Raw genomic sequence first — 24,077 nt, 5'->3', positions numbered from 1 at the left:
GAAACAGGGACAGCCGTAAAAACAATGCAGTCAAGGCAGAATTGCCATTTTCTGTACTGTAGCCGACTAAATAAATCTTCCTCTTTTCCCCAGCTCGCTCTGTTCAGGTTTCCGTGGGCTTGTTTGGTTCACCCACACAAGTGAAGCGGTTTCCAAAAGTGTTGCTGACAAGGCTAATGCATGGTTCAGTGTTGCAGTGTTGATCCCTGCATCATGCTGCAGCATTACAGTTGTCATAGAGACACAGATTTTTGAGACCAAAGGGACAGTTCTGATAATCTGCTCAGATTTGTTGTAAAACACATAGTAGCTTGCCAATAAGTAAATCACTTTGCCAAATTGGAGTGCAGCCTGGCCCTCCCTCGCCTGTGGCAGTGAAACACATTTTGCCTAAGTTTGGGGGATGTTCTAAAAGAAACCTCAAATGGGGATTTGATTTATTATGAGAGTGGTGCTGTCATCACATCATTTTTTGTGCTGAGTGAAAGTCAGGTGCAAGCTTAGTCCTCAAGGTCACGCCATGATTGTGATACTGGTGACTTCAAAGGGACTAAGAGTATTAGAGTAATAGCAGTATCCTGTCTTATCTTCTAGTGGTGCAGTGAGGTCAGCACGTGTATTTGTAATGAAGGATGCCAGAGTGGGGCAGCTGTGTGCAGTCAGAAGTCTCTGACACACAAGTGTTGGGTGATTTAGCTGCAGCAGTTTGATGCTACTGTCCCTGGTTGTTTGCCCCCTCCTTCTGTCTGCTCCTTTAGCAGCTGAGATGTGTGTCTGCATCTCACCCATGCCGGTCCAGAGCCTGCCACAGCTGCTGCCAGGGACAGTGGGCTTGTGCCAAGGCACTGGGTTGTGAACTACCATAGCAGTTGTAGCCCTTGCCAGAGGCTACCTGGTACAGCAGAACTAACAGCTAGGGGATTTAACATCTTAAATTGCCAAGCTGACATCCATCAGAGCTCACATGAGAATGCCAAGCAGTCTGGGTAACCTCCAGCCAAGTATTAAGTCTCCTCTGTCCCAGTATATGCTAATCTGTGAGAAATTGATTGTTACAGATCTCAGCTCTGCTGATGAAGCAGTTCCAGTTATAAAATCCCTTGATTTTATACACAGAAGTTTCCAGGGGCCATCATGGTATTAGACACTGAAACAGGTGTAAAGCCTCTGCAGAATTTGGAATAAGGTAAACTGCTTGAACAAAGCCATGAAAATATGTGTGAAGGAACAAATGCAGCCAAAATGCTTGCCTCCTTCTAAATGTATACATTTCTCTGGTTGTCAGCTGTGCATACATAGCTTCTGCAGTCCTGTAAGATAGCCTCAGGAAAGCTGGAAATGTAATTTTTTAATGAAAATAATCTGCTGGCTCAATATAAGCATGTATTATCCCTGCACTGGCTGCTCTGCTGGAGAGGTTTGACAGTTGGGCAGCATTTGATTCTTTGTGCTCTTTTCTCATTCCTGTGTAGCACAGTTGTTTTGCTGCTATTTGCAGTGCCTTGTATTACTCACTTGCAAGTATTATTAAGGAACAATTCTTAGCACTTCAGATGTTCAGGGATTGTCTTTGGCTAATTTCCACAGCATCCCTGTGAGATGTAATGACTCACTGCCTTTCTGTTCACAAACAGTGCTATGTTCACCTATTCTTTGAGTAGCTTAAGAGCAATTCATCTGTGGGACTGCCTAGTTCCTCTGGAGCATGCTCTTTCTGCAGTAGGGTAAGTCTCCCTTAAAACCACAGGGGAACTCAAGACAGGGCCAGGTTGTGTGTGCCACAGTGTTGGTGTGCTCTGGCACTGCTACAAAGCTGCGCAGCTGTTGCGATGCACTAGGTAACACTGAGCTTTTGGAGGGACAAATGCGTATCCAGCTTGCTTGGTTTAGAGGTGGGGAAGCAAGCTGGCACAGGGAGAGGACTCACTCGGGTGCCTCCTTCCTGCCACCCTTTAGGGATGAAGGATGCCCTACAGCTCTCAGGTTGAGGGGGAGCCAGGGAGGGGGGGCAGTGTGCAGCAGCTTTCTGACCTCACATCCATGCAGGGTCCAGCCACAGTCTGGCCCTGGGTAAATAAGCGAGACTGAACTGAGGAAGCAGACAGGACTTCAAGCACAGGGGGACAGCATGGTGCAGCATGTAATGCTTGTGAATCTGAGTGTAAAATCTGTTACCTGACATGGTTTCCAAAGGATGCTGTTCAGGGAACTACTCAGCAGCTCTAGTGTCCTTGTACATGGGATTAGAAGAACATAAAGCTCATAAAGTTCAGGGTTTTTTAAGGGAGTTTAACAATGGTGTGAGGAACACATGATCCACCTTGGCCATGGTCTAGTGTTTCAGCATTGGCTTAACTGTTAGGCTTTTGCTTGCTGTTTCTATTGCACAGTCATACTGCTTGTGATTGCACCTGCAGGTATGTACCTCCCCACGAGCCATGCGTTTACATCTGCAGGAGAGTAGAGATCGGTTTAATAACTACTCCTGTTTAAATTCAGACTAGATATTTTACATGCCCATACAGACCTTTAATTTGGCTTATTATTCAGCCTTTGTCTTTTTGCTTAAATTCCAAATTGTCGTGTGTATTTTCTAGAGGCATTGAACTCTCCCCATGAACATTTATCTTCATTTCTGAGTTAATTTACAATGTTCTTGCTGATCAGATCTAAGTTAAAGCTTGGGGCTGAGGAAAGGGTCATCCACTTGGAAAAAACATTTAAAACAACTAATAAAAAAGCAGACAGGAAGGATTCTCAGTGCAAGCTGCGGTGATTTCATCAACAAAAATGCCAGTTTTCACAAGCTGAAGATCACGTTGGTTCTATGTCAGATTATGTGCTGCTGAGAGCTACTAGGTTTAGGACTATTAGTATTGCATAGATTTACACATCTGTACAGGTCTTTTTGCTGTCTATGCATTTAGTTTCATTTATTGTTTTCTTTCTGCGTACATCAAGCTTGCATGATTACTGGCAGCACCAAGGACAAAAATACTGTTAAGAAACAAAGGATTAAAAGAAGATCAATGTTACTGTTATTGCATTCCTGCTGAAGCCAAGAAGGCTGTAGGTAGCAGCAGAAGAAAGTCAGCGGCAAAGCCAACTTAAAGCGCATCTCCTCAAAGCAGCGATGGTCATTTCGTGATGGTTTCTACGAACTGTACTGCTCTGGAGGCTGGTGCCATGTGGGTTAAACCATATAACTGTACACAGTATAAAACTGAACAAACCCACTTTCCAGTTCTTTGAAAATGGTCTGACAGTGCACATAGTGCACAGTATCTGTCTAGCAGTGGGAGATGCTACTTGCTGTTACATAGGCAGTTCCAGGATTGCTTAGTGATTACAGCTCCACCTTCCCTGGCCCTTTTATTTAAAGAGCAGTTCTGCTCTGGGGTTTATTTAATTCCTGTCTCTCCCAAAACTGAGGTGGAACAGGAAATATCCCTTTCTTTCAAAAGGATATTTTTTTAACCAAGAAAATGTTAACAATTTGATTTTCAACCTAGCTCTGTGAAGATTTGTATACTGGCACACAGAAAGCTGAATAGCTGAAGTGTGATGCAGGAGCTGGAAGGAGAGGTTGAGGGTGGGAGTCTTATAAACTGGTTCTGTCACGGAAGAAAATATCACATGCCTAATGCATGTGGCACTAACAAAGAGCAGTGGTCACAGTTGTCACCTGTTTATTCACCCTCTCCACTCTGCTCCCTGGTATCTTTCAAGGAGATTAATTGCTACTACCAAGTGCTGGGTACTCAGGACAGCAGGCTTACTTGTACTCAAATGCCTGAGAGAGAAGTAGGCAGCCTGGTCTTCAGAACAGTGTTCTTCTGCCAGGTACATGAACAATAACTTTCAAGAGTTTTAAACATGCAGAGGAGAAAAGCTGTGGTACATTAGGATGTGTATTTTAGGTGGAGGATTATCAAAGGTGCCAGTGCTCCTGACACATCTACTGCCTGTGGGCTTTCGGTAGCAGGTAAGCGTGTTTGTGCTTTTGGAAAATCATTGAGTTGTTAGGAGAACTGATATAAATATTCATGAGAAGTAATGCACTCTGCCAATTTTGACCTGTTGGCAAATTGTAAATTAAGATTTTGTTGATTTCTTTGGATTGGCTCAACAAGTATTAACATATCGACATACATATTTTTGGAAACATGAATTATTTATAGTGAGTATTCAAAAGGTCTGAAAAGTAATTTGCTCTTGGGGATGCATGACTGGCCAGATGGGTGACATGGTATTCTCTTATCCCTGAGTGTCTTAGCATTTTAATTGCTTATTCCATTTGATGCTAATTTTGATTCCTGATGAGGTCTCAGTGGTAGTATCTAAGTCCATTTTCACTGAGCATTCATCCCTACAAAGCTTCATTTATGTGAAAGCTTGTGAATAAAGAGGTATGAGCCAGCCAAGTGTCAGTCTGGTTTTGTTATCTGGATGGCCAGCTAATAAATTCTCATGTACTTTGATCAGCTTTAGTCATGATTGGGCTGGAAACTTCAAATCAAATATCTCCCAGCAAATAAATTCAGATATGAATTCAATATGAAGGCAACTACAGTATGGAGTTGCCCATTTTGATTGCTGTGATACTGTATGTATATAAATTTCCTCTGCTGATCAGGTAGGATAGTTACTGAAGAGTTGTGTTATGTGATTTATTTTGAAAATCAAGAAATGACTTGTTCTCCAAAAACATCCATTACATCCCCTGTTAAGTTGAATCCAGAAGAAGAGCAAAGCAGCAGCGAACAACAACAAGAAAACTGTTTTATGCCAAAAAAGGCAGGGAGCTGAAAAGCCCAAGGATGAGTATGACAACCATGTAGCTTAATGAGTGGCTCTGTAGGTCCTGTATGGTGGTGGCTTATGAGACTTGGCTGGAGCTTTGCACTAGCAGAAAGTAACTGGGAAGATCAGTAGGGTGATGGGCAGCACTGGAAGGGGAAGCTAAAATTGTCTACTGCCTCTGCTTCTTGGGAATGAGAAGAAAATGGCTGTATACATGTTCATACACAGGTGTGTGGTCTTGTGGTGCTCCAGTCAACTCAGAGCAATGTAGATAGGGACAGGCTAACTGAAAGCAGATGTGCAGGGAAGGTCGATGCGTGTTGGTGTAACAAAAGTATTCATTACGTGCATTGGCTTGGCCTAGCGTGCCACGCTGCTGCATCTGTTGGGGGCGTTATGGTGCATAACCAGTATGTCCTTCCAGAGACTTCCCTGTATGTGTTGAATGGTGAACAGAGGATAAGCTGTTGTGGTGACTCAGTACTACGGCTGTTGAGGTGCTTCACAGGGAACCTTGACATCACTGTCTCCCTGCTTCTCTTTCCGAGATGCCTCCCTGCAGTGACTAAGCCCTACGATCTTAAAAATAAAAAAAACACCCTTTTTTGAATCTCTGAAGAAATAAATGAGCAGGTTCTGTTCAGACAATGCTGTCTAGTAAAAATAATTGTCATTAAGTCCACTGTGACCATTTACTTGATTGAAATTTTTGCTGGGGCAATAAAAGTTTTGTTGTTCTCAACCTAGCGGAGAATTTATACAATCACTGTAAAATGACATTCCAGGAAAAGAAGCAAAAGCAAACAATTCTTGGGAAAACATTTCAAGTTTCCTACCAAACAATGTAAAATCTAAATGAAAAGCTGCACCTCCACTGATTTATATTAAGGCTGATATTGACTGTGTACTTACAAAAAAACCCCCTTCATTATGGAGAGTAATTTTGAAGGTATGTGCCCATTTCAGTGCTTTAAATAAGGCATATTTCTGGTGCCATCAAGTAGAAATTATAAACAAGAATAAACACTGGGCTAAGAGCCCATCTTGTTTCTCATCAGTGCTACTAGACTGACTGTAGGCTTTTCTCAGTGCCTGACAATTGCCACCTCACAGATCTGTTGAGACATATTACATTTATGTATATTCAGCTGATGAAAACCTCTGTAGTTCAGAATAAACTGAAATCTTTCCCAGCAACATTTTCTAAGTCTCAGAATGATTTAGTTGTCTTTGGATTAGACTTATTTATTTTATATTGTTGTTACAATACTATTAAACTTTTAATATGTGGAGATTCCATTGTTTTGGGACTATGAAAATGTTTCTATTTGTCAAGTCTAAACAACTGAAGACTAATGGAATCCTTCTGAAAATTGATGCTGTCAGGTTTTGGGGAATTTAACCCCTTTTTGGTCCATAGCAATATCTTACATAATGATTTTCTGAAGAATGAGAACTACTTAGTGGACTTCAGATAATTTTTAGTTCTGTGAACGTGAGGTGCTACAAACAATGAAAACATTGCTTTTGTTGATGACATAGGTGTTAGGAAATTATTTTGGTAGGTAAGGAAGAACCCTTAGTCCTGGATCAGCTTGTTTCTCTGTTTATTTACTACTTCAGACTATCTGTCAAAACAGAGGTTCAAATGCTAAAACTGTTCTTTTCCTTCAGTAAGCTGAACGAAAATACTGGATTTGGGGAAATCTGTTAATCCTTTCTAGAACCTGATACGTTAGACAGAAGTATTATTATAATAAAAATAATTTAAATCTAGTGGTGCAACAGTTGTAATGTGACAAGCGGAAGTTCTTAGAAAACTGCTGCATTATTTTGCCTTGGACTCTATGGATTCTTAACTAGTTTAGACAGATTGCTCTGTGGTCAGTGGCAGCAGCTGGTTTGACCAATGACAGAATAGAAATTAGTTTCAGAAACATTGATAGGCATTTCTTTAAAGGCTAGCATCATAGAAGATATAAAAACTATGTTAATGAACAAAAATTGGCAACTGCACTGCACACCTTAATTCTATGCTCACAGGAGACAATGGAAAAGCTCTCATTAACCTTGGTGTTGAAGGATCAAGTTGCTTTCTTTTATTACCTCCAAGTATTTTGGTAAGAATAATTGATCAATCATCCCACCACCATGTGGGGCAGATGTTAATCTTGATGTTAGAGATGAATGCACTGAGGTGAATTAATTCATTCAGGTCCTGTGGTGATTAGGCACTGAAGATAGACAGTGCTCGGTTGCTGTCCTCTGATTTAATCATCAAGAAATACTCTTTTCCCTTCGTTGACAAGAGATTTTGAAAGACTTTTTACAAGTTTGGACTAACCAAATATTGTGAATGAAACATCTTTTGGCTTATGTATTATAGAAATATATTGGGTATGTTCACTGTTCATGGGACACAGTATTTCAACAACCTGCTCCTGTTTTACCTAACCTGTGAATGCCTTTCAATACACAGCTGTTATTTGGCCAACCCTCTCCCTCCAGTAACTTACAACTTTCAATTTCTAGTGTGCAATTTTGTTCATCCAGAGGATATCTGCGTAGATCCATCATGCAAGCAGCTGTTGTTGTGATCCTGTAAGAGGAGGGTGAAAAAAATAATGAGATCTGAAACGACATGTTACTTGTTTGAGAAGGCAAGATTTTCTATAATGGCTCTTCTGTTTGTTTGTATACAGAATGGTTATGCACACAGATTCCCAGCATACAGGCTTTACATAACTTGTAAAGCATAATTAAATAATTTACACAGCACAATACACTGGTTACAGTATAAAGCATCAGAGCATATGCTGAATATCATAGAGCAGGATCTTGACTGAAAACTTTAGGTGCAAAAGTGTACAGTGTTTTAAAGAACATTTAATGATATTTCTACCTGGTCATCTTCTTTTCAATGTTCTCAATTCAGACATCCTCAAATCGTTTTGCAAATTGTTTTATTTATAACTCATAGTGCTGATATCTTTTTCTTTTTGTTGTCACCTACTGCTGTTTTAATTTTGTCTGACGTATATGTGCATTTTCATCCATGCTGTGGAAATATTGGTAATATCTGATTAATTATTTTTATGTTTTCATTATCAGTTTATCATTAGCTATGATAATTGAACATTGCCTTTTACAAATGGCATGATGCAATCAAAAACTTGTGAGACATAACATTGTCTGGTGGTTACTTAATGACCATTGGAGTAGCTATGATGTAGGCTGGATCTTCTGGATCCTTGCTCCTTCTAGAGGGCATATGAGTTGGCATTCAGTCCCTGAAGGTATTTTCCATAGCCTAAACCTGTTTGCAAGGCAGCTCCTCTCCTTTTTTTCAGACTGTAAATCACAGAGCATCAAAGCAGATGCTTGCTGATAAGCCTGTGACACTTCAGAGGAAGGTTAAGTGACTGAGTTAGGATAGGGGTCAAATTATAGCTTCTTTTAAAGATCTCTTTAAGACACAGTGGTTCTTTCAGACTCAGAAAAGTGAGACAGCACCTACATTTTTTTTTTTTTTTTGTGATAGATGCATTCGTAAATGCTTATAAAACTCCCGAAGCTGTGAACGGGCAAACTTGGCTTGTAATTTCATTGGTGTCTCTCTCTCTCCCTCTCTCCAACAATTCCTACCTGAGAAAGGCAGAAAACCTCTTTTCTTGGTCTGGATTTGGTCCTGTTGTTCCAGTTCCATGTTAATTAATCCCACAGGAATACATCTGGAGATTTTACTTTTGATGTGCTGAAAGTCAAGCACACTTACATGCTGCATTGGGGTGATAATTCTTGCTGTCACTGAACTGACAGAATTAAAAGAAAAAAAAAAAGGCACATGCTTCATTACTGTGACATGCTTCAGATTATCCTAAGTCTACAAAATCCATCTGCCTACCTGTTTATAATGACCATCTAGCAAGAAGTTATGACAACTAGTCCATGAAACTACTCGAGGATACTGTGTAAAATGCTATTGAAATTGTATATTTATGCTTTTCCTGAGGCTCATTTTTGTCACATTAAATTGAATTGCCTGTGTCTTAAAGGGTTTTGCATTTGTCGTAGAAAAGGTTGAGGACTTCAGCAAAGGTAGGACCTCATTTAGTTCGGCCATGTCCCAGATTTACTTTACTGAGAGGCATTGAGAAGATATGCAGTAATCATTTGTCAGACTCCTACTTAATAATGTTTAAGATCATACATAACGATATACTAACATTAGTCACAGTTAAATGCTTTTTAATTAAGGTTTCATAGGGTAATGTTTTGTTCCAAATTAATAAATCAGTCTTTATGGTAATTTAGATCACCTGTATCAACCAGACTTATTTAAATGTGAACAGAAGTAGAAGCTGACATAGTGTTTCCTAGACCAGAGTTACAGTCACCAGATATTTCCTAACAGCCAGTGTACCTATACCTATACTGACTTTTGCAGTTTTGCGTATCCTACATCAGCTACATAAGCAGTAGCAAATTGTTATACTTAACAACATCAATACAAATTAATTCTGCAGTAGTAACCAGTGCAATTGTTGTGTACCCATGTTTTAAATATTTCACAGGATTATTTTTCACTGACATTGTAATTCTGGTAAGTCTTTGCTCAAATGTATTGTTTTCTCACTATTTGTGCATAGTTTTTGGCACACTGATTGGTTTGATGGGTCTGACCATTACTATAGTCCAGGAACAAAAATAAATGTATGTGTTAACTAAGACACTGCACTGCTAATTGCAGGTGGAGTCTGGAAGCAAACACTTGGATTATGCAGAAGAAAGATAATAAACTCTTAGTATTGGTTTCTAGCAGCAGTAAGGAATCCAAGTCTGCCTGGCTTGTCTATTGGTAATTTCTCATCCTTCATCCTTATGTTCTTGGCTTCCCTCAGTCCTGTTTTGCATTCTCTGTAGTGCCTGTAGGGCGGCGTAGTGTGGCTATGTCAGCCTCTATACTTTGGGGAAAGTCTCCCTGAGCAGTCAAAGGTGGTGGTGGGGAGCAGCTCTCCCCCTGTGACTCTTTTAACCCCTTAACAGCAGGTCCGAATGCTGTTGTGGCTCTCTGGTGAAACAGCAAGCAGTTGCTTCCAGGGAAGAGGGGAGTGACAGGGTTTTTGCTGAAGCTTGCAGAGATGAGAATCTCACAAAATGAGGTGGGGAGGACAACAGGAGACTATTGTCGAGCAGGTAGTGGAGGGTGGCTGCCAAGAAGCTTGAAGCTCTTGGCTTCCAGCAGCAGGAGAAAGGATCCTGCTTCACCTGGAGACCGCAGCTTTGGGGGTGCCCCGGGCAGGGGCGATGACAAGCAGTATCTGCCCAAGGATTTGTCAGATCCAGCTAAGCCTGAACTGCGTGCCTGTGTGAATGATAAAAGGCAAGCTCTAGCTCCTGAGGGCTCCTCCCTGAAGGAAAGGGAGGCACCAACCTGCCAGCACAATGTGCTGTCTCCTAAAGCTGGAGGTGCTTAAATTTTATTGGGAATCTTAGGTTTCCTTGAAAATAGCTACTTGTAATTGCAGTAGGAGTGCATCAAGATCCAGCAACATTCATTACCTGTAGTTCATAAATCTGCCTTTCAAGCATTTCTTTCTCCATCATAATATCTCTCAGCTGTGTAAAATTTTTAATGGCATTGTGCTCTGGATAGTCACAAAACTTGTTTAATGAGATAAACTAGACCTGTATGCAATCCCATAGTAATTTCTGTCTTGATTAAAAAAAATCATCAAATCTTTTATTATAAACAGAGTAAAATCCCAAACCTGTTACTGGCTGCACTCTCTCATTGGAGAGAGTAACTGATGGCTTGCACAGGCACCAGAAGCTTAAAATTAAGACATTTAAATGCAGAATACAAGGGTATAATGGTGGGAAGGGGAATGCAATAGTCTGAAGATAGGGCAAAACTGCAATAAATCTGTGTTCAAGAGGATTAGTCCTGAAAATCCCTGGGCACAAGCAGTTTGTGGCAATGGTGGAATATCATGAGCCTCTGTAGAAGTTTAAGTGGAGGACTAATCCTACTCTTGAAGCAGAGCTATTTATATCTCAGAGTATGCTATGTTACTTCTAGGTTTTAATTTTTTAAAATGTATTTTATTTATTTTTCCTGTGTTGGAGCTAATTTATTTTGTTTGTACTGTGTCTTTTGCCCTACTATCCTTAAATTCTTTAGATTCTTTTGTATACAAATGGTAAAAATGGGATTATGCAAAGAAGACAAGTGGCTTGGTGGAGATATATCATTATGCTACTTCATTTCATTCATGTCAGTACTCAGACATTCTGGGATGGAGTGAAGTCTGAATTGTTAACAGGCAAGATAAATATTTGCAAAAAAGCAAAATTAACTGATTTTTTTTTCTATATTGTGGCTTGAAGAAGAAATAAAAGCAATATTTAAGACAGCAATGACAATTAAATGTGGAGATGATCAGAGCTAAACTATGCAAATTCTGTCATGAAATGTTTCCTCTGTTTGGAGGACAGGTATCAAATTTTAATATGTTTGTTCTTTTTCTCTCAGTCAACAGCATAAATTATAAACGTATATGAAGATATGAACTGGGATGGACCAATTTTCTTTCCTTAAAAGCAAAATAAAATCTTCAAATCAAATAAAAAATAACCGTGCTTGTCTTAACCACTGCAGAGCTGGGGCTCTAGTACACACTGGAAGTAGGCTTTCATATCCCAGGTAAAACATTGCTTTTATTAAATCAGTGTTAATTTAACTTCAGAGGTATCAGGGAACTTAATCCCATAGCAACTGTTTGACATCAGAATCCAGTCGCACAGCTCTGGTGTAAGTGGCCCAATTTTTATGGAACCAGGCAGACTCTTGAAGTTTAAGATTTAATGGGATGTCTTGTAGGCAGAGTTACTGAAGGAACAGAGGAAGGCAGAAAAACTGTACATTTAATCTGCAATATTTTTCTTTTTGCTGTCCACGGTACATGTAAAGGTTTACAGCTGTCATGCCTGCTGACACTGTAAATGTCCCAGCAAAGCCTGAGTGGCCGAGTCCCTGGCCCTGGGAGAAAATGTCAGCTCTGAACCTGCAAACATGCCCAACCTCTCTCTAGTGCTGGAAGAGTCTACTTACAAGAGGTACATTTGAGTATTAGCTTTATTTGTGTTGGTATATTATTGTATTGTATTGTGTTGTGTTGGTATATTATTTGTATTTTACATAATGTAGTGTGTACTTGGGAAATCTGTGTTTAACAGTCTATGTGACAGTTGTCAAATTCTGTTAAAAAGAAGTTACATGTAACATGTGTAGTAAGATTGGAAAGGGAGAATAGGTGCTTAAATAATAATGCTTTCACAGATCTCATTAGAAGTTGAGAGAAAACTGGAATATTGGGTCCTGAGCCAGATGCAGTAAAAGATTTAGATAATTAGGTTTACACACAAGTTCCTTTGCATGTGGAGACCAATTTTTTTGATTTTTATAATTTGGCTAATTTTTTTCCTCTTTGTTTTTTTCCACAAAATCAGTAGGAAACATATCTTTGACTCCAGGGAGACAAGCTGTCAACTGCTAGGTCACTGCTGTAGACTACAGACTTTGAGATAACACTCAAGATTATAAGGAAAGCTTTTGTATGGATTTAGGTTAACAAGCGCAATACACATTTCCTTTTAATCTTGCTCAGAGAAACAGCAGAGTTGCATAAACATGAGAAAATAAAAAGCATCTTGAGGAGGACGTATACAGAGAAATATACAGCTCAAAGAGTTAAAGCTGCAAGCAGCTGAGAAGAGGGTCTAGCATGAGAAGGGCCCGACAACCTTTATTATATTGGGTAAAGTGACCCGTTCTGTTTAAGTCGGAGAAAGATGAGATGAGGGAAAACGTGTCAGACTATGGGCTTTCTACTGTGTTTTATTGATAACCTGAACTGGTAAGCATTTGCTTGGTTTGCCTCTCCCTCATCTTTGTTTTTTGTTGAGAAAAATATAGCCCAAAATGGATTAAATTTCACAAAGAAGTGAAAATGTTTTTTAAATGTGGAAATCCTATGGTGTGCCTTTCTGAAAAAGGTGCAGTTATATATGCGTTTATACATATGTATATGTATGTATGTAAATAAAGACTGATATTTTGGATTAAGCAGAGGGATGTGGATTTAACACACTGCAGGTAGATAAACATTAGGTCAAACCTTTCTCCCAAGACTTTTTAAGAATTTTCTTGTAATTATTTTAGGCAGAACAGCCCAGCCAGCCAGTGGTGCTACAGTGATCTGTCACCATAACCTACAGTGCAGCCAGCTTCTGGCCATGAAAGAGCTGACCTTTTTTCAATGCAATAACCAAATGTGTCTTCAGAAGCCATCTCTGCCACTGCCTGTGGACAGTGGTGCTTTGGAAAGGCATCTCAGGGGTTGACATAGTGTTCTCGCCATGGCTCCTGCTGGCCTGTGATGCTGTTGACTCCTCCTCCCCTGCCACCATGTTCCTCTTCTCCCAGTCTGCCCCTTTAGTTCCCCACATTGAACCTTGAAAGAAATACAAGCAGCTCAGCAGAAAGGTTGGTAACCTCAGGTATCAAGGTGATGAGCAACTGGGGCAATAATATCTTCAGCTAATATAGCTGCAGCCAGAAAAGGGCATGTGGCCAAACTCTGCAATGCCTTTCAAGGGCTGAGACATTGTTTTTAGGATGAAAAGAGCTGCAGTGGTCAGGAAAACAAAAAACCTACTGAAAAAATCAGAAGAAGAATTAACTGTAATAGTACTGCTGGCTAGTGCTGTAGTATAGTAATGGACTGGGATTCATGCTGAGACCTGGAGGAGTCATTCTAAGTTTATTGTCTATCCCTATGTACCTAGTAATATTCCTGAGAGTGTCAAATATAGAGGAGGAATATTTGGTTTTCTCTGAGGTATAAATACAAATATCTGTTTCCCAAGCATGGAAAGTTAATCTACAGGTTGTCAAATCAATCAGTTTCATTGGCTTGAAATAAGAATGCTAAAAACCAACCTTAATAAAAACATTACTGTCCCTCCTACTCTCTTCATTAATGTATGTTCTTCTATCCAGAAGCTACTGAGCTTCCTGCCTGGACTGCTGTGCTGTCCTGTCGCTCTGCTGGGACAGTCTTTATCCCTTTTCTTTTTTCCCTCAGGCATATCAATATAAGAGCTGCCCACCAAAATAAGGCAGAATTTGCCCAAGTTGATTATTGTGCTTGTTAGGTTGGTTTGACATGGACCAGTTCATCGGTCGGGCTCACTGCTGGGCCCCAAAGGTAGTTAAATGGCACCATCTCTGAAGAGAGAATTAAATTTAAGAATCATCCCAGACTGGTGAGAGCTGATGAAGGCAGTGCTGGCACACAATCTTATTTGTCAAGTTATTCCATTGTCACTGTTATGCACCAGCAAATTGCCAAAGTCAGCTCATTGCTGGTAAGCTTCTTGAGCTTTGTCTCAGACAGAAGTCCTGGAAGAGTCAAAAAACAATTCTTAAATAAAGTTTTCTGTCCGTCTCAGCAGTAGAGCCTAATTCTGTAGGGACACATTCCATATGTCTTAGGCAGGGGCAAGCCACTGGTTTAATGCACAGTGTGACATCCATCTAAGAGAGAAATAATTGTTTGTGAGTGTGTCTTTAGATGTCCAAATGGTTACCAGCTGTGACACAGGAGATGTTGGCTTGCAGTGAGCATATGCCTAGTCTTGCTGTTGCAGTCATTTCAGTTTGCTCCAATTAATATTCTTTAATGTAACCCAGGCACTAATTTCTTATACTGTTTTTGTGCCTACAAAGCTATGCAGTAAATGATGTCTTTTTCACTCAATAAAAATAATGAATTCTCTCTAAGAATAACTGGTAGCTTGGTGGGGAGGGGAAGGTAAAGCAAGAAATTAGAAATCACCTTAAGCTCTTCCCAAGCCATCTGCCCTTAGTGCTGGTGACAAGATAATGGGCTAGATGGACCTTTGGTCTGACCTTTTTTCATATTTTCTGACCAACCTCATATTGACCAACCTCACCACTTTGTGGTCCATCCCAGGTTACTTTTCACTCCCCAGATCCTTCCTTTCTGAGTTCAACTCACCCAGCACATTTATATGGATACTCTGTATGAACAATGAATGAGTTTGGGGTAGTGCTTCTCAGGGAAGCAAGGACTAACTTCCTTCATGGGATTTAATACGCTCTAGAAGATGGGTGGAAATAATCCAGTCTTCTACAGGAATTACAATAGTACAAAGCAAAATTGATTAAAAAAAAAAGGTACATGTGTCCATGATATTTCCCTCCTGTATGTCCGGCAAATGTTTACCATTCCCAAATATTTGATCTAGACTCTTGTACCTGTGCAGCAGTTGTGACACTGTTTGGTCTTTAGAGCTCTAGTGATGTGAGTGGTCCTGCTCAGTTACTTGTGTGACCTGAAATTTTGTCTGTAGAGATTGTGGCACCCAGACTAAGGCAAATAGATGTGGGTGCAGTGCATTGTAACATCTTTAGTGTGCGTGGTAATACATATTTTTAAAAGCCTGAATCAAGAGATCATGTAGACAGAGAGATGAGATGTGGATATTGACACAAAACACCTTAAAAAAATGCACAACTCCTTCATTCTTTTTTAGATATACACAGTGGCAAGTCATGCAAATTTAAAAAGGAGAGCTCCTGGAGATTAATTTATGCCTTTGTAAGCAAGCCTTTGATGGTGTCAGACTGAGTCACTGGCATTTTGTGCCAAGTTGGAGCAGGTGTAAATAACTAATGCATGCTACAGAGAGAGGAGCTGCAGGGCTGTATCTTCATCTCTGGCAATTCCAGTCATTCAGGGTGAGCAAACTATTAAAGACTACAGTATGAGAATCAGCTTTGTGCTACCATCTATTCAAGTGTAAATACTCTTTTGCTAGACTGAACTGACTGTGAATTTGAAACCTGTTATCCATCTGCTGTTTATTCTTCCCCCGCCTTACAGGTTGTATTTACTTTCTTTGCTATTTTTTTTTTTAAATGATGAAGGGCCGTATTCTGGAAAAGGTCACCACTGGTCTTCTTTTAAGGATTCCAGGTTCAGAAATTTCTTGAAGCAGTTGGAGCTTTTGGGTTTTCTGATGAGGACTTGCAGTTGTAGTGCCTTGTGATCACGGTGCTGTGATCTATAGGACAGTACTGTGCGCTGCCTAAGAACTGCCTGTGACAAGCAGATGGCCTGGATACTTTACCACCAATGCCACCTTGAGCACCGGGCTGCTGCGTGCTGGCCCCTCCACTGTGTTAGCGGAGGTATCTGTGGGACAGCGACGCTATTCAAAATGCTGAGATATTCAGGGCTAAATATCCGCTTTTCCACAAGGAAATGTTATTTCTAGTCCAAAAGAAGTCTCCTGTTCACGGCACGTCTCTGTGAGCAGTTGTGCTGCAGAGTCGAAGGGGTGGTGTGCTGCAGGGAGTGGGGGCAAGCAAGTGGCTGCCTCCTGGAGACCAGGATCTCCTTTAGCTGACCCTGCTGCTGACCTCCTCCTCCTCAGCTCATGAACCTACAGTCTCAACTACTTTTCCTCCTTAAAAACAGATCTCTTATTAAGCTCTGTAAATCCAGAGTGAGAATTGCTCGTTAGTAACGTGTGTGGGTGTGCCAGACTATGGCATGTCAAGTGTCAAGGTGAGAACCTTATGGAAAGGATTCATTACACTCCTTCACTGCCTGCATTATGTTCTCTTTGGGTTTATTCAGTGATCCTCACTGAAATCTAGCACTACATTGTCATGCTTAGCATATTTTAATATTTGATTTGGGCTAGCAGCTGGTTGATTTGAAGGTAAGTTTTGAAGTCAGTAAAAGAAAGCCAAGTATATTATAAACACTAGTTCAAAGGATATTCGCTGCTGAACTCATCCTTACAATGAACCTGATCTTTGAATGTAGAGGCCTGCAAAGTGCCTAACACTATAAAGCATAACCTAACACAATAACATCCACACGAGGAGGTGCTCAACCCCTTCCATGGTGTCTGATTCCTTGGTACAAGACAGGATTTCTTACCCTATGCTATGTATGCATTCTGTCCAACTCTTTTTATATTTTGTTCATGTAGAACATTGACTTCTACAGTCAGTTCCAAGTAGAAGTGTCGCAAAGGTTGGATAATCTTCAACTCGGGTGTTGTATGTAGGCATTAAAATATTTTGGGGAAGGGGATATCACATTTTAGTTTGCTTGGGAGACTTACTTTGGCACTCAAAGTAATTGTCAGTAAATTAATCACTGATTCTATCACAGAATCACAGAATGATAGGGGGCGGAAGAGACCTCTAGAGATCATCCTGTCCAACCCCCCTGCTTGAGCAGGCACACCTAAAGCAGGGGGCACAGGAACGCGTCCAGGTGGGTTTTGAATGTCTCCAGGGAAGGAGACTCCACACCCTCCCTGGGCAGCCTGTGCCACTGCTCTGGCACCCTCACAGGAAAGAAGCTTTTTTCTCATATTGAGGTGGAACTGCCTGTGTTCCAGCTTGTGCCCATTGCCCCTTGGCCTGTTGTTGGGCACCACTGAAAAGAGTCCAGTCCAATCACCTTGACACCCACCCTTCAGATATTTATAAGCATTGATAAGATCCCCCCTCAGTCTTCTCTTCTCCAGGCTGAAGAAACCCAGGTCTCTCAGCTTTTCCTCATAAGGGAGATGCTCCAGTCCCCTGATCATCTTGGTAGCTCTCTGCTGGACTTGCTCAAGCAGTTCCACATCTTAAAATGTGAGGCCCAAAACTGGACACAGTACTCCAGATGTGGTCTCACTAGGGCAGAGTAGAGGGGGAGGATAACCTCCCTTGACCTGCTGGCCACACTCCTTTTAATGCAGCCCAGGACACCGTTGGCCTTCTGGGCCACAAGGGCACATCGCTGGCTCAGGGTCAGCTTGCTGTCCGCCAGCACTCCCAGGTCCTTCTCAACAGAGCTGCTTTCCAGTAGTTCAGCCCCCAGCGTGTACTGGTGCATGGGGTTGTTCCTCCCCAGGTGCAGGACCTTGCCCTTGCTCTTGTTGAATTTCATCTATTTCCCCTCGGCCCAGCTCTCCAGCCTGTCCAGGATTTGCTGGATGGCAGCACGGCCTTCTGGAGTATCAGCCACTCCTCCCAGTTTGGTGTCGTCAGCGAACTTGCTGAGGTTACGCTCTATCCCATCATCCAGGTATTGAACAGGACTGGACCCAGTACAGACCCCTGGGAACACCACCATTTATGACCCTCTGAGCTCTGCTGTTCAACGGGTATGATCTGTGTTCAGCCCCTATGATCTAGCTATTTTGCTTAAAAAACCAAACCCTTGCTGGATAGTCAATATTTAGCTGCCAGAACTCTGCTTCAGAGAACAGTTATGTAATACTATCAGAAAGCAGAGATGGGGTGAAGGTGTTACCCAAAATGGGGACTAACAGGCTTGCTGGCTTCTACCTTCCCCAGGCAATGAGCCTGAAGCTCCAGGGCAGTGGTGGGAGTAGGAGGCAATGGGGAAGGGAGAGCTCTGATGTGAAGGAGCTGGAGGAGAGAGGTAGTGGGAGGTCCATAGAAAATATTTTGCTTTGACTGAACTAGAAACTTCTAAATTCAAAACCTTAAGCCAGATATGTATTTTTTATAGATAATGTAAGATATTTTTCTGTTCAATACAGTGTATCAGAAATAATTCAGAGTGAAGATGAATGTCTTGCTTGTAAAGATCTAGAAATATAAATCGCTAAAATGTTACAATGTAACTTTTTTAATATGAGCAAAAAGCTCTCTTTGATGCTTGTAAGCCAGATTTCAGTGCAATAAGAATTTTTACTGCACAGCTATAAACCCATGAAAATAAATTTTATAATATAAATCCCAAGAGAACTATAACTATACCAGGGCAAACAAGATACTTCAATAAAAAGTGCCTGAGAGTTGGAGCTGAAATTTACTGCAAGAAGTAATTTAATTTGACAGTGCAAGTATGTTGCAAGCCAAAAAGAAAAAGAGAGTGAGCCAGGTGGGAAGTGCTTAGCATAAAGGAAGGTCCAAAAGGGAAGTCAAGTCAAATAATTGGTTTTCAATCTGATTTTAATTAAAAAAAAAACCGAAAGTGGGGCTAAATCTGTAACTTTTTCAGTATCTCTGTACAAACCTGAACACGACTAAATACAAGAAGAGGGATATTACTACTGAAATTCCTAGATGCAGAGAATATTCTCAGACCGAAATATACTGCTCATGAGGGAATAGACGTCTGCTAGGTGTCAGCAGTGATATTAGTATCATTTGGTATCTCCATCTTTTGGGTTGTTTTGTTGTTGTTTACTCCAAAATAAAACAAAACCAGACCCCGAGATATGTATTTTGTGTGGTGTGTGAAAGACCGACAGAGGCATGTTCAGATGTCTCCCCTTCTTTGGCAGAAGAGGAATCTAGGCAACATCCTCCACACCCAGCCTGGTTTGTAATTGTAAGGCTTCAGGATGTGCTTGATCAAAATGACTGGTTAAAACCAGGTTCTTTCTGGGATCAGACATACTTCATATTGACCCATCTCTGTATAACTTCCCTGTAACCAAGGAAGATCTTCCTGGATTTTGGAAGCAGAGGTAAGGCTGGAAGGAAGTGCTGTCATTTCTTAGTAGGTGCCTTGCGACTCTTCAGGAACTGTGACTTCTCATATAGCTTCTACATGTCAATATTACCTATATCAGTGTGTCTCAAACAGAAACCTGCAGTTAGGGGAGGAAATGTGCAGAATCAGGGATCAAAACAATTTCTAGCTTTCATATTTCTTGCCTTCTTCTGAAGGATTTTCCAAGATGGGGGAGTCTGCTACTTTTCCAGTGGTTGTAGCTTTACCTATGCACCGGAAAAATGGGCCAAAATAGCGATTTCCATACAAAACAATCTTGGCTGAGAGATGTAGACATCTAGTGGTTTTAAATGAAGATAAATGATGTGTTCTAAGCTTTCATGGGTGGCATGGAAACTCTTTCATAGTTGAGAATTTTGATCCTTTCTTGATTTTGCAAAATGTGAGAAACAATGATTTTGAATGTAGCATATCCTCTGGCTCTCTGTTACGCAGTTAATATTACTAAAACCACAGGCTATCAGCCCTTACTGTTGATTCACAACACCTGTGTGGGCCAGCAGAAAGGGCAGGGTGCTGAGACAGTAATTGGGAGCATTTGGGGAGGTACCTTTTTCTTTTTGTTGTTGTGTCTGGCTGAACTGAGTGGGAGAGCTGCCTTGGAAAAAAAATGGTAGAAAATACATGTAAGTGTTAAACTTCTGTGTGTTTTGTGGAGATGGGTGCTAGACTAGGCTAAGTGTCTGTTTAAAATGTGAAATGCTAGGCTTTCTATGCATGGAAGATGAGCCCAGCTTCTTTTTAAGCTATAAGGAAGAGGAAATTAGTAACTAATCAGTTGCAGAGAAATTTGACTTGAGATGTTTAGGACTCATGGCCCTATATGGTTTGATACTATAGTCCCTGCTCCTAGGAGACTGCAATAGATAAGGAAGGCAGCATTTTCTATAGGGGTCCTGTGGAGAAAAGAAGGGAAATTAAGAGGCAGGAGGAATGCTGATGCAAGGGAAGAGAGGCTTCCATTTGGAACTCTGGTTAGTTTTATGGCCACACTTCTTTATAATGAGCTCACCTATGAAACCTATTAACAACATGTATCATCTAGGAGAGACTGCAGTACCAGCAGTAAGTGGCTTCTTACAGTGTACTGCTTTATGTTTGTAACTGACTGTAGGACCTAATATGCATTAAAATATGCTTTTACCAGTTATAAAGGAGAACTTAAATAATGAAGCCTTTACAGTCTGCTCAAGCAATTCTTAATATAAAGCGTGATTGATTTCTGAAAGTTTTTCTCAGGTCTTTGGTATTCACTGTTTTCCTGTGTTCTGCCATCCTGACCAGACAGTAAGCACACCTCATTTGTTCCAGCTAGGTAGGTGAATGTGAAAACTAATAATTCCAGTCAGCGAAGCTGGCAGCGTAATTATGTCTTGATACATATGTTGTGGGGAAACTCAAGTGCATCTGAAGAAGCTGAGCTGCTGCAGTTAATCTACTGTGTGCAGTGACTAATTTCATTGGAGAACTGAAAGTAAAATGAAAATCTTGCACTAGGACCTTAATGACAGGATCTTTGCTTTTGCCAAAATACTGACCCTGCTGGCAGTGCAAAGCACGAACAAATAAATTAGATTGCCTTTTGCATACCCCTGACTTGGGAGGAATGCTGGTGTGATTTTTTTTTTTTTTTGTGTAGAAAACTGATTGATGATCATGACCTGTCAAGGGATCTTAATTGGAAAACAAGATAAATCAGAGAAGAAATGAATGTTTTCACTGTGTGTGGCCCAAGATTGATTCTGTGACAGTGAACCAGTTTAAGGTATGTATTGCTTCAAAGAGATTTCTAGTTACAGCAGCTTATTAATACTCATAACTTTTTGAATGAGCATAAATTAATTATAACATTGAAATAAACTCAAGAGAGTAGGGTCTTTCTGTTATTCCAACAGAGCTTTTTTGTAGTTCTTATGCCTTATTTTTCTTTGTGAATTGTGCTGTTGAGTCAGTTAAAACAAACATAGGAATAAAAATTGTACCCTGCCCATTCATTTTAATTAGAAAAGAAGATTTGCTGCCCAGAGAGGTGGTGGAGCCACCATCCATGGAAGTGTTCAAAAAAATGTGTAGACGTGGCACTTCAGGGCATGGTTTAGGAGACATGGTGGTGTTGGGTTGATGGTTGGACCTGGGGGCTTTTCCACCCTTAATAATTCTATGATTCTATTTGGGACACAGTGGATCTTTGGGTCATTGTTCATACTACTGCAAGCACCGCCTCATATTTCTTTCATAACATGATCAACATGTGTGTTAAAATACTTGGGAGTAGTAGGGCAAACTATTAAATAGGTAGCTTTTGGGGAACCACATTTTCTGATAGTTAGCCTTCTGATTTGCAGCCTGAATTGATTGATGGCTGGTGTGTACCCCTTTGTCTTGGGAACAATATTGTCCCGTGGATTACGCAGCACTTTTTCCTCATGTTGTATTTCCCCTTTCTGGACAACAAGCACATCTCCTGTTGGTGGTACTTCTGCTGGGTGAACCAAAATTCTCTGTCCTTGTTAAGCAGACAGATGTCCTTTCCCAGCTGCAGCAGCACTAGATGAAGAGGTTACCATATTCTAATTTATGACCCCTTGCCTAGAAATTAAAATCCATTATTATCTACCAGCAGAGCTACTGATGTGAAAACATCTTGAATAGTCTTTGTGAATCTGTTTTTGTTGACTGGTAGTTAAATTGGGTAGGGTGGTACCTAACTCATAGTGAGTGAGATCGATTAGGAGCTGTTCACCAAAGCAACCTTAGTTAGCATCTGTAAGACAGATGTAATCTCTAGCAGAGAAATGGTGATGGGTAACTTGGAGTAGATTTGGAGATACCTTCTTAAACCAGCACACTCTTATTTAGGAGAGAATATATGTGCGCATATGTGTGCGAATGCTTTCTTTGAGCTTGTCCTTTTCACCCAGTTCTTCAAATGAACTTGCATAAGATGGAGCAGGTTAACAAGCTCCAGAGAGTGAATAGCTTAATTATACTTAGAGCGTTTAGTTTCTCCTGACTGCCAACACTGATGAGTCATAGACAGATTTTGTCTGAGTGGGTCGCATCTTTGAAGAGAAAATTGGGTTTGTGCCAAGGAGATATTTTTATCCTAAAAGATCTGTTAACTAAACCTAATATTGATAAGTTTGAACTGGTAGGGGGTGGATGTTTTGTATTTGAATGTGTTGGGGGGAAATATTTTCACCGTTTTTGTCTTTCAGTAGTGGTGGTAGTTTAACAAGGAGGGTAGCAGTTGTGTATACCAAAAATGTCTTATGGGGAAGAAAAAGGTACAAAAATTTTAAGCAGTTCTACAGCAGAATATATACTTTTTTAAACTTTATTTGTATTTTAACAGTGGTGAGAATTACTTGCTTCAATGTTGAGTCTTTGTCTTGTTTTATTTAGTTTTAAACTTCCTTTATATTGAAAATATTTATTTTTACTTTTAAGCAATAATATCTAGTTCTCTCTTATATTCACTGAATGCTGTGTGTGCCAGTGATCCAGCAGACTGATTCGAAGTTGTGGAACATCTTGAATGCACAAGACCTGTCACAGTTCCTCTGTAAACTGAACATCCCTCACAAACAGAGCACACAGGCTTGCTATAAACAGTGTTATTTCTGGAACGAAATATATATTTAATAATTTAAAGTTGTGTGTACATCCTATAGGTAATATACTTGTATAAATGCTTTCCCCATGATATCTTGCAAGACCTTATTTTGTCCATTTGTTTTTTCCCCAATTTTAAAATTTTACTTTTTTTTTTAAATTCCAAAATGTATACATTACTTTTAAAAGTTTGATAAAAAGATTGCCCAGTCATCTAAGTTAGGTACTCAAAATCCACCAGCTCTTCTATTTTCTCCTTGGCACAGAACACTTTTCAAATGGATGGAATACAGGACAGCCAGAGAGGTAGACCCGTTCAAGTAGGAGACTACAAGCTTTAAAAGCACAGTATGACAGACTCTGTTTAATGCTACCATACCTTTATTCATCCAATGTTCATGAAGACAGAATAAGCAAAAACCTCCATAGATGATGGAGATGCTTTTTACCATAATGTTAAAATACTGAATTAAGATTGAAGCTTATACAAACTGATGGATTTCTTTTCCACTCAAGTGGCCTGACTCCTTAAGGAGAACGTTCAGATAAAATCAGGTTGTTTATGGTGTTTAATTCTCACTTTGTCTTGTTTTGTTACAACCTTGCTGTGTTGCATGGCTTCTCGGAGTCCCAAGAGGTAGTTGGGTAATTTTACTTGTTTTTTTTCTCCTGGGACAAGAGAAATACAGTAAGGCACTGCTGCTTAACTATTGTATTTTCTTCTGGATTTCATAGTTCAGCCATTCTTCCCTGAAATGTTATAATGCTGGAAGCCATAATAAATTACATGGGCATTCTTTCTTCAACATAGCTAATGAAAGTGTAGGAAAGTATGGAGGGCATCATGACAGCTGTAATTTTTTGAAACTCTTATCCTTCCACTTCCCATCCTGTATAAGTTTTTTGCTATTATTCTCATGTTTAGTAGCTAGATAACATGTTATTGCTAATGCTTAGTGTTCAGGTAAGCCTAAAGAAAAGGTGCTCTAATAACCTACAGCATTGACG

The 24,077-nt window shown here is 40.3% G+C and overlaps 1 protein-coding gene across 4 annotated transcripts in view; it reads right to left on the bottom strand.

Annotated features, from left to right (window-relative positions):
* GABRB1 (gamma-aminobutyric acid type A receptor subunit beta1) overlaps positions 1-24,077 on the bottom strand; it is a 139,044-nt gene that overhangs the window by 25,067 nt on the left and 89,900 nt on the right. For all 4 annotated transcript variants that reach the window (XR_010372617.1, XM_064449379.1, XM_064449378.1 and 1 more), the window contains exon 5: positions 7,320-7,402. Coding sequence is in view for 3 of the 4 variants with exons in the window: in XM_064449379.1 (XP_064305449.1) it covers positions 7,320-7,402 (83 nt within the window). In the remaining variant the exon portion in view is untranslated. The remainder of the gene's footprint in view (positions 1-7,319; positions 7,403-24,077) is intronic.

The sequence above is a fragment of the Phalacrocorax carbo genome, chromosome 4 (genome assembly GCF_963921805.1).
Source record: "Phalacrocorax carbo chromosome 4, bPhaCar2.1, whole genome shotgun sequence".
NCBI lineage: Eukaryota > Metazoa > Chordata > Aves > Suliformes > Phalacrocoracidae > Phalacrocorax > Phalacrocorax carbo.
The sequence above is the reverse complement of the archived record's forward strand: the minus strand, read 5'-3'. Positions and strand labels throughout refer to the sequence as shown.